Source organism: Gracilinanus agilis, chromosome 4 (assembly GCF_016433145.1).
Source record: "Gracilinanus agilis isolate LMUSP501 chromosome 4, AgileGrace, whole genome shotgun sequence".
Taxonomy (NCBI): domain Eukaryota; kingdom Metazoa; phylum Chordata; class Mammalia; order Didelphimorphia; family Didelphidae; genus Gracilinanus; species Gracilinanus agilis.
Window position 1 is genome coordinate 491,457,347 of NC_058133.1, and position 12,913 is coordinate 491,470,259.

At 52.0% G+C, this 12,913-nt stretch overlaps 1 protein-coding gene across 3 annotated transcripts in view; it reads right to left on the bottom strand.

The window, feature by feature from the left end:
• CLUH (clustered mitochondria homolog) overlaps positions 1-12,913 on the bottom strand; it is a 42,266-nt gene that overhangs the window by 20,137 nt on the left and 9,216 nt on the right. The window contains exons 2-3 of one of the 3 annotated variants that reach the window (XM_044672987.1): positions 6,560-6,580; positions 2,527-2,711 (exon numbers count right to left, since the gene is read on the bottom strand). In XM_044672987.1, the coding sequence (XP_044528922.1) occupies positions 2,527-2,711; positions 6,560-6,580 (206 nt within the window). Of the gene's footprint in view, positions 1-2,526; positions 2,712-5,750; positions 6,101-6,559; positions 6,581-8,890; positions 8,914-12,913 lie in introns of those variants that run through there. The other 2 variants (XM_044672986.1, XM_044672985.1) reach the window with 2 other exon arrangements.

The window sequence follows — 12,913 nt, forward strand, 5'->3', positions numbered from 1 at the left end:
AATGTTTACAAAGGACTTCATTTAAATTCATGATCTCATGACCCCTACAACACAACTCTATGAACAGATGTACATTTTACAGATAAGGAAACTGAGGCTTGGAACAATGAGTGAACTTGCCTAAGGTTACACTGTCAATTAATGGCAGGAAGTGGGGGGGGGAGGGGTATCTTTCCCCTACCATGACTGTCCCTCCTAAGGCTCCATCCCTTCTCTGTACTGCTCAGCTTTTCCAGAATGGATTGGGGGAAGGGAAAATCAACACATGAAACAAACTAGTCACATAATAAAGGAACTTAGGGCAAATAAAAGAGGAGATTCACAAGAATCTATGGGGCAGGTGAGGCCAGAGAAAGAAAGACATCAAGGACAAACCCACAGGGGGGGAGATTAAGCTGGTCCCAAAGGAGATTTGGCTGAGATGAAACATGAGGGTTCCTGCCTATCTCTCCTCCTCCCAGGAGCCCAAATGCCTACACCCCAAGAATGGGAAGCAGACAGACAGAGGGAGGGAAGGAAGAGAAATCATTATCATCTGTGTCCCTGTCTCCCATCCCATCCCATCCCATCCCACCTCCCTATTGACTTAGGTTGGGTCCACAGGGCAGGCAGCTCCCTCTTTCTGCTGCCAGGAAAGAAGAGATTTCCTGGAGCAGAGCCCAGAGTGCAGGCAGCTCTGCAGGGACAGGCAGGCTAGGTCACTCCCAAGGGACAGGCCTGGACCCAAGGTGCTCCCATAGCAGTAGCAGTGCTGGCAGCTCAGAATGGGGCCTTGGTCATGAGCAAAGGGATAGAGAGAGAAGATGACCGAGTTGGTAGGGCATGGGGAGATGGGGACAGGTCACATCTGCCCTGCCCCCTACATCCCCAAACAAACTGTTTAGAACTAGAACAAGGGCACTTTGGAGACCTTCTAGTTCAACCTCCTCCCTTTACCAGGAGGGACTGAGCCCCAGAGGTGTTACCTGTTCAAGGTCCCACAACTAGAGGAGGAGCTAAGACTAGAACCAGGTATGTCTGAGGCTCTTTCTGGGTCCCAAAGATCCCTCTACCACCTCTAAGGGAGAACCTGTGGCCTTTGTGAGGGAACCAAAGCCGCCTCTTCCCTCCTCCACTGCTGCCATCTCATTTCTGCCCAGGTGTAGGGATTGTAGAAAGAACACCAGCACTGGGGCAGAGACAACTGGGTCTAAATCTCAAATGGGCCACATTATTTTATTTTATCCCTTTGGACCTTGGTTTCCTTCTTTATGGTGAATAGGCTGCATTAGGTGGCTTCCAAAAATCCTGAGTGTTCTGAGCATATGGGAGTCTAAAAAATGCCAAGACAAAGAGGGCCAGGATTGGCCGTCCAGGTCTCCTGCCCAGGGATGTGATACTCAAGGCCCCATACTCACCTGACAGCTCATTTATACAGAGTTAAAAATTTTAAAATGCTTTCTTCAAATTCTATTCTATAACTACAGCTGGAAACTGCCTCAACCAGCCATCTGGAAGGTGGATGTAGCTAGTGCGTCCCCTCCTAATCCCCAACCCTTCAGCTCATCTCAGACTTTTGGTATCATCCATGGCATGGGAACTTCCTGAATTTACTTTCCATTTGCCTTAAACTGTTATCTGGGACCCCCCCCCCCCTGCACTTTGCCAATACGGAGGTTATAGGAATGGAATGATATACACACTTGTTGGGACATGGTTGATTTAAAAGTTGGTTTTGCTTAACTTTTCTTCTTTTTAAAAAATCTTTGTAAGATACCTTTGATAGGGCAGCTGGGTAGCTCAGTGGATTGAGAGTCAGGCCTAGAGACAGGAGGTTCTAGGTTCAAATTCGGCCTCAGACACTTCCCAGCTGTGTGACCCTGGGCAAGTCACTTGACCCCCCACTACCTACCCTTACCACTCTTCTGCAGATGGAAGGTAAGGGTTTTAAAAAAAGTATGAATACTACAAACTGACCCAAAAAGTAAAAGATTAAACAAGACACCTTTGATATCATTTTAATGGTTCTGCACAGACTTTACCCCATGTCTAGAATGTTCTTGCTCCTTATTTCTGCCCCTCAGAATCCCTGGGTAGGGAATGAGGCTGGGAGATGGGAGTGGGTAGGGAGGCAGGGTGGGGGGTGAAGATAAAAACAAAAAAATGAATAAAGATAAAATAGGAAAAAATCTTTCTTCCCCCAAATATTTAATATGTAGATTATACAAGGACTGATATATAAAGGAGGAAACTGAGGGTCTATGGTCAGAGTTTTCCCACCACCACAGACCATAAAGGTCAGAAGCCTAATGGAAACTGAGGTAAAACCAAGGGATCCTAGATATAGGGATGGAAAAAATGCCATCAAGTCCAGCCCCTTCATTTAAGAGATGAGGGAACTGAAACCCAAGAAAGGGCCCCATCTTGCCCACATCACACAGGGACTACTAGACTCCCAAATCCAATCTTCCATCCATTATTCCAGATAGCCTGTCTTGCTGCCTTCTCTCTTTCCTCCAGCACCCCTCTACACAAGCTCCTTCTCACCTGCAAGGAGAAAGGCTCGATCCCGGGGACCAAGATCTTGACTGTGAAGCCGGTGTCCTGGATGACGATGACCTCCTGCCCGCTGGCCTCATCACTGGGCTCAGCCTCCTCATGTCCATTCTCCTTAGGTTCCTCGCTCTTCTTGTCCAGACAATCCCCATTCAGCAGCATGACTGCTGGGAGCTCTAGGATGGGGAGAGAGGAACAGATCAGGGGGGGAGCAGGCCCTGGACTAGCCTCTGGATCAGCAAAGACCTAGAGCTCCCCAATTCTGTCAAGGATGTCCTCTAGGACCCTAGGCCTAGCCCTTACTGTTCCCATACGCTGATGCTATTTCCCCCACACCTCTCACTTCCAAGGGCCCCAATAGGATATTCCTTAGAAGGGGGGGAGGGTGGCTAATGTGTGTGTCTGTAAACACAATGTGGTTGCCTCAAGTCCATGACACATATGGTGATAAAGGCCCCACAAAGATCCTACATTGAGTTCAATAGAGTTCCAAAAAATTGTTTAAAATCTCATTTTGTCAGATGAGCCTAAAGTTTATGGCACCGAGGAATAGACATTCTAAATGGAGTCAACAAGGAAAATTAGAGGGCATTGGTCACCTCTAAGGCACCTACCTACCAGCTCAAAATCCTACAATCTTTCACAGCCTTTCACTGCTTTCAGAGAACGTAGACTTGTTTAAAAGAAATTCACCAAGGACTCTCACTTTAGCCCATCTGAATTGCCATGCTGATTTTGCTTCAAGGCAAGGAAGGAACTCAAATGACAGAGTCCACACTCTGGATGTGGTGGTGCCACCTCCCTGTCCCGACCCCCAAGCCTTGACTTCTCCTAGCTCAGAGTCTCCCTTAGGCAGGGCCAACCAGGCACTCCTCCTGTCTGGCATTCATGTTGACAGCATCAGGAGAGATATGCCCAACCTGAGCAAACTGCTGGGGACAATGGGGGCACCCTAAACCGGTCCATCTGTTCATGTTTAGTACTCAGCATCCCTCTGTTCCTGTTGTACCCCTGGGCTCCTTGAGACAACAGCCACATGCACAGCTTGGCAATCTGCCCCCTACCCCGGCTGTCAACTATGCAGGCTTGTCAGGGCTCAAGCCTCTCTCTGCTCCTAAGCCTGGACCTACAGGGTAAGGTACGATCCCAGGGTCTCAAAGCCATCTGTCATTTCTAATGTTGATGCACCTGAATCACAAAGGCCTGGAAGGAACCCTTGGTTATCTGGCTCGCCTCCCCATTTCACAGAGGAAACTGAGACCTAGAAGTAAAGAGACAACGAGTGACAGGAAGGATCTCAATCTGGGCCTCTTGAATGGGCCCCCCCCGCAGGGTTAGATTGGAAGGTTGCTGGCCAGCTCCAGCAGATGTGCACAGTGCTGAGACCCGGCCACAACACTCTCTTTCTCTGGCCCGTCCAATGGACTCTGTCTAAATCTCTTCTTGCTTCTTCCTATGACCAACAGTGAAGTAAGTGCTCAAGGGGGACAAGGATGCTCACTCCCTCTCTTCTCTGAGCCCATCATATAGGGTGGGGTGGGGTGGGGGGTTGAGCCACTCTCACTCCTTAAAATCTGATCTGGACTGACAAAGGCCATGGCATTGGGAGGCTGCCTGCTCCCAGTCATCCCCTGCCAAGGATGAGGACAAGGAGCAGAAACTGAGGCTAACAAAGCCAAAGGCACCACAAGAGTGAGTTAGCCATATGAAAATGGCAGAAGGCAGGAGGCACAAGAGAGTCCCAGGGGAGGCAGGAGCAGAGGGAGAGGTGTAGAGACATGCACAGGGGGACAGAGACAAGAAGAGTCCAAAAGCTGCCTCCTTCCTTGCTTAGAGTTGGGGCAGGGATGATAAGGTGACCCCCTCCCTCTCCAGGTATCTTGTACAGGAATGAAGAGGGTGAAGTTTAGTAGCATCTGAGACACTAAGCAGGTTTGCACCAGGGGAATCCCCTTCTGGGGCTGTTCTCTGAAGACAGAGAAGTAGGGCGTGCTGCATGGCCCAGCCCAGATGCATAAAGCCAAAGTCCAGAAGGAACATCCCCAGCAGCCCTTTCCTGAAAGGTGGCTCAGCAGACAGACAGGGCTATTCTGGCTATAGACAGCGGTCTGAACATGAAAGGCCAAACCAGGAGAAGGGATAACCCAGGGGTAGGGCATGACTCCTTTCCACCCAGGAGAGTGGCAGAACAGAAGAGAGGAGCCTAGTGGGGCATAGTGTGGCAGGGGCAGGGCAAAAGCATCTTTTAAGTCCTCATGCCCTCAACTCAGGTGCTGGGCACATTAGCTCTGCCACAAACTGGGACTAAGGCAAGCCCCTTCTCTCTGGTCCTGAGCAGGCCCTCCAGATTTCAGAATTTAGATGATGTGAAAGGACATCTCAAAATGGTAAAACACAAAAATGCATAAGGCCTCCTCACAGGAACAAGGGGAAGGAGGGCTGCACTGGGGAGTCCAAGGACCTGGGTTCAAATCTCAGCTCTCTTGAGATGATTTTCCACCTACCCCCCATCAATCGTGATTTTTACCCCCCAAACCTGTAGCATTACACTCCTTCAACACTAAAACACAAATGTGGGGGATGACACATAGATACTCTCTCAAACTCGCACATGAACAGTATATATGTGCACACTCACATGGCACACAATAGACACTTTTACAAACACACAAATATACACACTTGTATGCACATACCAGCACACTTTCACACATATGCAATTAAGCCTACCTCTATACATTGGCTCGCAAGCACACACACACACACTCTTCCAAACAGTGCACACTGGTGGGGGGGGGGGGGGGGGAAGGGGAGAGAACTCCATTCCATGCACACCGTAAAGACATCTGTGGCCCAAAAACAGTGGAAGGACAACCGTCTGAGCGGTGTGGGGGTAGTCCCTGGCCCGGAGAGTTTGGGATCTAAGCCGTGCTCGCAGGACCTGAAGGTGAAGGCCCCCCCCCCCCTTCCCTGGGGCCCAGGGTCACATTTCCCAGGCAGGCCAGCCAAAGACAGAAATCTGATCCTCACCTACCAAGAGCACGTGTTCCAGCCACATATATCAGAGGCTGGCGTGGGGTGTTGCCCTTCAACAGACATGGCCACTAAGGCCCCTAGAGAACAGTCAGAGACCTCAACTGTCTCCGGTCCATCCCCTGGCCACCCAAGAGCAAGGGGCTCCCTCCTGGCCCTGGCCCCACCTCCTCCAAGCCCACCTTTTCCAGGCAGTGGCAGTGGCGGCAGCGGCTGCTGTTGTATCTCCTTCCTCTTCTGTTCTGGTGGTGCAGAGTTCTCATCCCCATAAGGCCCTGGCCCTTTGGGGTTGGGATGCTCTTCTTGAGGAGTACAGGGACTCCTAGCGTTTGCCAAATCTGGTTCTGGAGCCCCCCGTCTGCCTTGCCAAGGAGAAATCTGGGCCTCTAGTTCATAGGTGGGGCCCCAGTCCTGGGCCTCATGGTTGCTATATGTGAATGGGGCTTCAATGGCCAGACCCAGTCCACCAGCTGACCCTGTCCAGCTGCCCGATTTGAAGCCAGAACTGCTAGCTTCAAGTTTCACAAGGCCCTGCTCTGCTCCACTGGCCTGAGGGCAGGCTAACTCCCCCCTCTTGGTGTCTAGCTCAAGGTCAGCCAGAAGGACAGCAGCAGGACGGGTGGCTGAACCCACTCTTAAAACCTGAAGGCTTCCATCTCTCGGCCCCTCACTACTGGCTCTATCAATGGGGATAATATCTGGGTAAGGGTCTTTGGCACAGGGAGCATCTGGCCTGCTCTGCACTGGCAAGGGGTGCTCCATGGTAGAAGCCTTGGGCAGGAGGGGGGCCCTCTCCTCATCCCTGGCAGGAGCAGAGAGAACGGCTTCTGCCAGCCGCCAACAGCAGCTGGCACAGACCCCAGCCCAGGACATTGGGGACGGCCTCACCAAAACGTCCTTCCTCCAGAAAGTTGCTGCCAGATCCTCTTGGAAACTTCTCTGGGGGTGAGGGGGTGGAGTCAGGGGGAGATGACCTTTCCCAGACACCCACCACTCTTCTTAGGTCTGCCCAGAGGGGTCTGTCTGGAACCTCACTTACAGGTGACCCAGCCCTGGTGCCCCTTCCTTACAAGTCACGTTCTGGAGAGAAGAGGGCAGCATGGGAGCGGAAAGGGGAATGTGAATTCTCCCTAACTACCGATCTCGTGACCCAGCCTCTCTGCCCCCAATAAGGAGCTAGCTTGCCCCCTCCCACCCCCTAAGAAATACTAGCCTCAGAGACATGAGGGGAATGAAGCCAATTCTTTCCTGCCTGCAATTTTCCTGGGAGAAGCCTAGCTGGCAACAGGGAAAGCATAAAAGCCCCAAAAGAAGGAATGTTAGAAGGGCTAAAGGAAGGCATCCCCCCAACCCCAGTGTGAGTGGGGCTATCAGGCCAACCAAGAGGCAGTAAAAGGGCCAAAGACTTCTCTGTTACCAGGGACTCAGGCATCCATGCTAAACAGCCATCAGAGCTGGGGGGGCCCTATGTGGAAGGGACATACATCTCTGCTCTTCACGGCCCCCACCCCAGGGCACAAATGGGCTTGGCACACACCCAGATGCAGAAATCAGTCCAGGAAGGAAGCTGAAGTCTACAAATTTGGAGTGTTTCCTCCAGCTTCCTCGGAGTGCCTGGGCTGCCCAGAGGCTCAGCTTAAGCTCTTGGATCCCAGAGCCCTGAAAATCTCACCCCTCCAGACCTGTCTCCTCACTCATAAAATGGTCTCTAAGGTCCCTCCCAGCACCTGCTGTCTGTCAGCTGCCCCCTAACAAGGGATACCTTAAGATCAATGTGAAAGAATATTTTAGCCAAGCAAGGCTTCCGGCTAAGCTATCCAGTGGGGGAAGACTGAAGTGAATTGACCCCCAACTAGAGCCAGCTTGGAGGAGATGGTGTGAAGTATGGGGATAGAGGGGTTTTGATTGACATTCATTCTTCCCCTCCTACCCAATGTCTTCTTTATTCAAGGCCTTCCCTCCTCTCACTTAACCATGACTCCCTGTTTCCTAAAAGGCAGAAAGTAGGAGCCCCAATAGCACCCTAAGATGAGCCCCTGGGGCCTTTTCCCCATAAAGGTTCTTAACCAGAAGCCTGGGTCTCCACCCCCTGACTTCTACTATGTGAATTCTCAGGGGTAGAAATGATGTTGGTGGCCCAGACCCAAGCAGGAAACCTGAGGAAGTGAGAATGTGAGCATCCAGAACCTAATCCCATTACCCAAAGGTAAATCCCCTCCCCTTGCCATGGTAAGGTGAGCTCAGTTCTGAAACCCCAACAAGCCCTTATTCTTCCTCAACCTCAGAATCCTTTTCTCACTGGGGGGTTGCAGGACACACCTCCCTCTTCTCCCTGTGCCCCACTTCCTTCTCCTAAGAAAGAGACAGAAAGAAGGCAGGCTATTTGGGGCCTTTTTTTTTTTTTTTTTTTTGGCTTTGTTTTGAAATCGCTGGGAGTTTGAGGTCATTTAGCCTTCATCCTTCATTTTCCAAAAGGGGCCTAGGCAAATTCAGTCACTTGCCCAAGGTCGTGCAAGTTTGTTAGCAGGAGAGTTCCTCAAACCAAACTCTTTCTCCAATTCTATGATGTTTGCCTAGATGGCCTGGAGACTGCTCTGAGGTTCTGATAAAACTGCAAATGCCCCCATCAAAGAAGAGGAATGTTGTCTCCTGCCTTTACCCTTGAAGGTGGTTGGCCTGTGATCATCAGCATGCCCAGCATCTTGGCATAGGAAGTATTCATTTAGGTTTCTCTGAAGGCCTCTTTGGGGAGAAGGTGGGGGTCCTGGGGGCACAAAGAAATAACCAAGAAGAATAGGGGGAATTCTAGCTAATAGAAATGACCTCTGCCTATCCCTAAATGGCCTGATCCTCTCTCCTCTAGATCTCATGTCCCAACAATCAACAGAGGGGAGTGAAATGAAATTTCCTTAGTAACTTCTTATCATTTGCCCATTGTCTGATTGTTCTCTATCCATGAGATAAAGGCCAGCTTCCCAGAAAAGGGTCCAGACTCACAAGGGCTCCTAACCCAGGGTTGTAGAAACCTGACATAGAAATGGAGTTGACCAGGAAACCCAGAAAACACACACACACACACACACACACACACACACAGGCGCACGCGCGCGAACAAAGTAGCTGGGTGTGCTCCATCCTACTCCTTACCACTCCCCTCCCATTGCACACCTGGCTTAGCTTCTCTTACAAGAGTCTGGATCTGGGCCCAGGTCCCTCCCAAGCCCCAGCCAGGCCTCAACACTTTCCCCTTAAATGCAGCAGCAGGTAATCCTGCCCAGTGAGGAGATACACCCCTGCCTCAGGGAATCCATGAAGGGGAGACTGAACAGCTACCAGGCCTGTCCTCCCACACCCCATTCTCAAGAGTAAGGGGGGTGGGAAGTGGGCAGATCCTGCCTACCTGATGAGGGGAGCTGTTGGCAGGCCCCCTGAATAAGAGACTGAGCTGATGAGGATGATGGCACTACCTGACTGCTTCAAAGCCAGAAGGCCAGTTGGAATCTTTGTTGGAGTCAGGGTAACAGCCTGGGATGGAGGGTGATTGCCCCTGACCATCTTGTGGGTTGCTTCTTTGATTTCCTTTAGAGTTTAAGTCAGTTGTTTCATGATCTCCCCCTCCAGTCTCCACCCTGCCAACAAACCCCATAGCCTGACAAAAAGCTAGCTTTCCCCAAGGTGATCACCCTAAGGGCAGACACTTAGAAAAGCACACAGAACACATTAGAAAGAACTTGAAAAACCTGCCTGATCTCTTAACACCCAAGAGTTATTCTTTTCCCTAGACAGAGGAGACTCTCAAATATTAACCCAAAGGGGCCATAAAGACCCCCTTTGCTGCTGCTCAGTTTCCTCCTTTCTAAATGAGGGGGTGGGACTAGCTGAGCCTCTCAAAGTTCCAAGCCAGAGTGGGCTTCCCCAAAAGGGAGGGCTTTTAGAGGGTCTTGGTTTCTGCAGGTCAAAGCAACAGGCAGGATGCCCTATTTTAGGGCATCAGTCTCCAGAGGTTCTTCAACCGCTGCCTGCACCACTCCTAAGTACAGCCCCAAACTGCAGTTCCTATCTTCCATTTAGACTCCAAATACACTATAAAATACACTACACTTCTCTGTCAAAGAACACTAGATGAAGAAAGTCAGAGACCCCAAAGTTGTCCCACCCCTCTGGTCCCAGTCCTGGGTCTCCACTGACTGTGTCCTTGGGCTGAACCTCTCAATTTCCTCATCTGTAAAACAGGCATCACAGGAGCATAGATTTTGAGCTGGAAGGGGGCCTTAATGGTGGCCCCTCAAAATCTCTAGTACTCACAGTCTATGCCAGAATCTTCTAGGATTCTCTCTCTACCTCCACTCCCCTGACTGCTCTAAGACTGCTATAGGTTTAAACATTCTAAATGTTTGCCCAAACCTCTACCCTGCCCCCCAATGGGGAATGGCTGCCACCGCCCCTATTCTCTCCCAAACAGGAATCTTGGCTAAGTAGACCCCACCATTCAGTCCCAGTCCAGAGAAGCCTGGAGACTAGCTAAGGCCTTCTAGCCTGGAGAATTCCACATCTCCACCCCCACCTGTCAGAGGGAGATGCTGCTAGGGCTGCTCACCACAGGCCATGACAGTCTTGTCCTCCACCACTCTCCATATCCACCCTGTCCAGGACCCTGAGTAAAAGGGTTCATTTAGAGCAATAAGAGAGAAAGTGCCAATAGAGCTGCAACACCTGTGGGCAGGCAGCAACATACCAGGGCAGAGTTCACTCACTCCTCAAGGAAAGAAGGGGACTTGGAGAGGGGCAGAAGGCATACTCCCTTCTCCAACATACCCCCAGAGTATAGTGAGAAGCCCTCCACAGACTTGCTGAACCCCAACCCAAGCCTGGGGACTTGGGATGCTCACTCCACAGCATGCCAAAGCTAGAAAGGAATTATCAGGCCTAGGCCCTCAAAGACTGGTGGCACAAAGAGTAAGGGGGCAGGTAGAGGGACTGAAGGGACCCAAGAGAAAGGGAGAAAGCTGGCCCCACCCCAGGCACTCCCTGCTTGGCTGATGCCTGCCCCACTGGGATGGCTTGTGAGATGGGAGGAGAAGAAAGTGGGGAGGGAAAGGGAGGGGGGGATTGACACCAGTGAACTTTGCCTTCACAACAGCAACTCTGGAGCTGACCCATTTTTCGCAATAAGATGAGTTAATGATCAAGTTAGGACGCAAACGCCTTCTCTGCTACCCCCATCCCTCCCTATTCCCCAGGGCCAGGCTACAGATAAAACCTTAGGGAAGGGAAAAAGAGCATGAACCCCAGAGACTCCTCCCAGCCTGGCCCCACATACTATAGCACTTGTGCTGAGCTAAGAAGCCCCTGGGGCTCCCCCCCACCCACAGTCTCCTGAATCCAGACAGCTAGAAAAATCATCTGCAGAAATTTAACTTGTCCTTTCAAAGCTGTCCAGGCCCACAGACATGAAGGTCACATCTGAGTCTCACAGCAAGCTCAGAAGGGGGGAAGCTAGAAAATACTAACTGCAAAGGAAGGAGTCCTGGCTAGCTTCCTACCATCCACTGAAAGCCAAGAGACTGGCAGAACCTTGGTAGAGGATTTTACTCCTAAGTTAGGAATAAAATCAAAAGCTCCCCCTTTCTGCAGAGCAGAGCCCCAGGAACACAGGTCCAGTCTTCCACACTTCTTAAACATACACCCATCACTCTTAATCCCAAAAGGAGTGGGGATCCAACAAATGTATCCCTCAAGACCTAAGGGAACAAGGACCCTAAATGTCAGAGAAGGGGAGCAGAGAACCCTTGGCAGTTTGGGACAAGGAGACAGATCTCTGCATGGTGTAGCTCAGCTTGGAGGGCCCCGGTGGAGCCACCGGCATTTCCACAAGTGAACACTTGGGGCCTATCTGCAAGTACGGGCCTGTCTACCGCTAAGGACGCATGGCAGCAGGGCAAGGGACTAGCCTGGGGCCTCCATGGATCCCCCTATCTATCACCTCCAACACAAGAGGAGGGAGACCCCAGGTCCCTTCTCTAGGAGGCCGCACAGCAAAGGCCCAAGAGGTCCTGGCAGGCAGGAGAGGGGGCAGGGAAGAGACCCACATAACCATTCCCACAATCCCTGGGCCACACATCCCTACTGTGCATGACAACTGCCAAAATGCACAAAAAATGATGGGATACAGTTGCCCACTCCCACCCCAGTAGTATCAGCAGCCCTTGGCCCCTATTGGAAGGCCAGGAACAGAGAGAAAGGGGAGGGGGCAGGATCTAGACTGTGTCCCTTTAACAGCAGGGGGATGGTGGGGAGAACCACGTGCAGAGTTTGGGGGGGCAGGGGAACCCCTGATGGGACAGCAAGGGAAGGAAGGTGTGGGGTGGGGTGGGGTAACTCTACCTCCCCTGAGCCTATGGTGGAGGAGGGGTCCAGACCAGCGGGAGGTGAAGGTGACCTTCAGGAAGGGGGTGGGGCAGGAGAGGCTGGCAGGCCCCATTCAACCTTGCAGGCTCCCATTCTGGGGTCCAGCCTGACCCCCTCCTCACTCTAGAGACCAAAGGTGGGAGGGCAGTGAGACTCCCAAAGGCTGTATCTGAGAGGAGAGGGTCTGGGGGAGGCAGAGAAGATTGGGAAAAGGGGGAGACAGAACAGACCTGGGAGGAGGGGAAGATCTAGGGGGAAGGGGAGACACAGGAAGGGGGGGTCTAGGGAACAGAGGGAGACCCATTAGACCCACTGGGGGGGGCAGCCTTGGGAAAGTCTAAGGGAAGGTCCTGAGGCAGCAGGTGAAGGTGGGAGAGAACTGGGGGGGAGGGGGAAGGCGGTGGAAGCTTGGCAGGAGAGAAGGAGAAATAGGGGAGGCAGGAGGAGGCCCAGAGAGAGAAGGGCCTGAGATGGGGAGGCGGGCAGATAGGGGACGATTAAGTCTGTTGTCTCAGAGAAAGACTAGAGAGTAAGGATCCAAGGTCGGGAGTTAGGCAGGTAAGGCTGAAGTCTACAGGGGCTCTTATAGGGGTCTCACGAAAAGGCTGGACAAGTTTAGCGTAGAAGGGTCTCAGAATGTGGGTTCAGAGGAAAGGCCGGGGAAGGAGCCCAAGGTGGGAGGGGAACCAGGCCCAGCTACAGCCCGGAGAGTCTCAGGATGGAGGTTTTAAGATAAGGCCGGGGAGGGGATCCCAAGGCCAGAGAGACAGGCCAGCTGCAGGCCGGGGGTGCGGGGATCTCCAAATAGGAATTCAGAGGTAAAGCCGGGGAGGGGGTCCAAGGTCGGGGGAGGGGATCTCTCTCAGATGACGGTTCAGAAATAAAGTCGGGGTGGGGGATCTGAGGCCGGGCGGACAGGCCGACTGCAGTCCAGGAG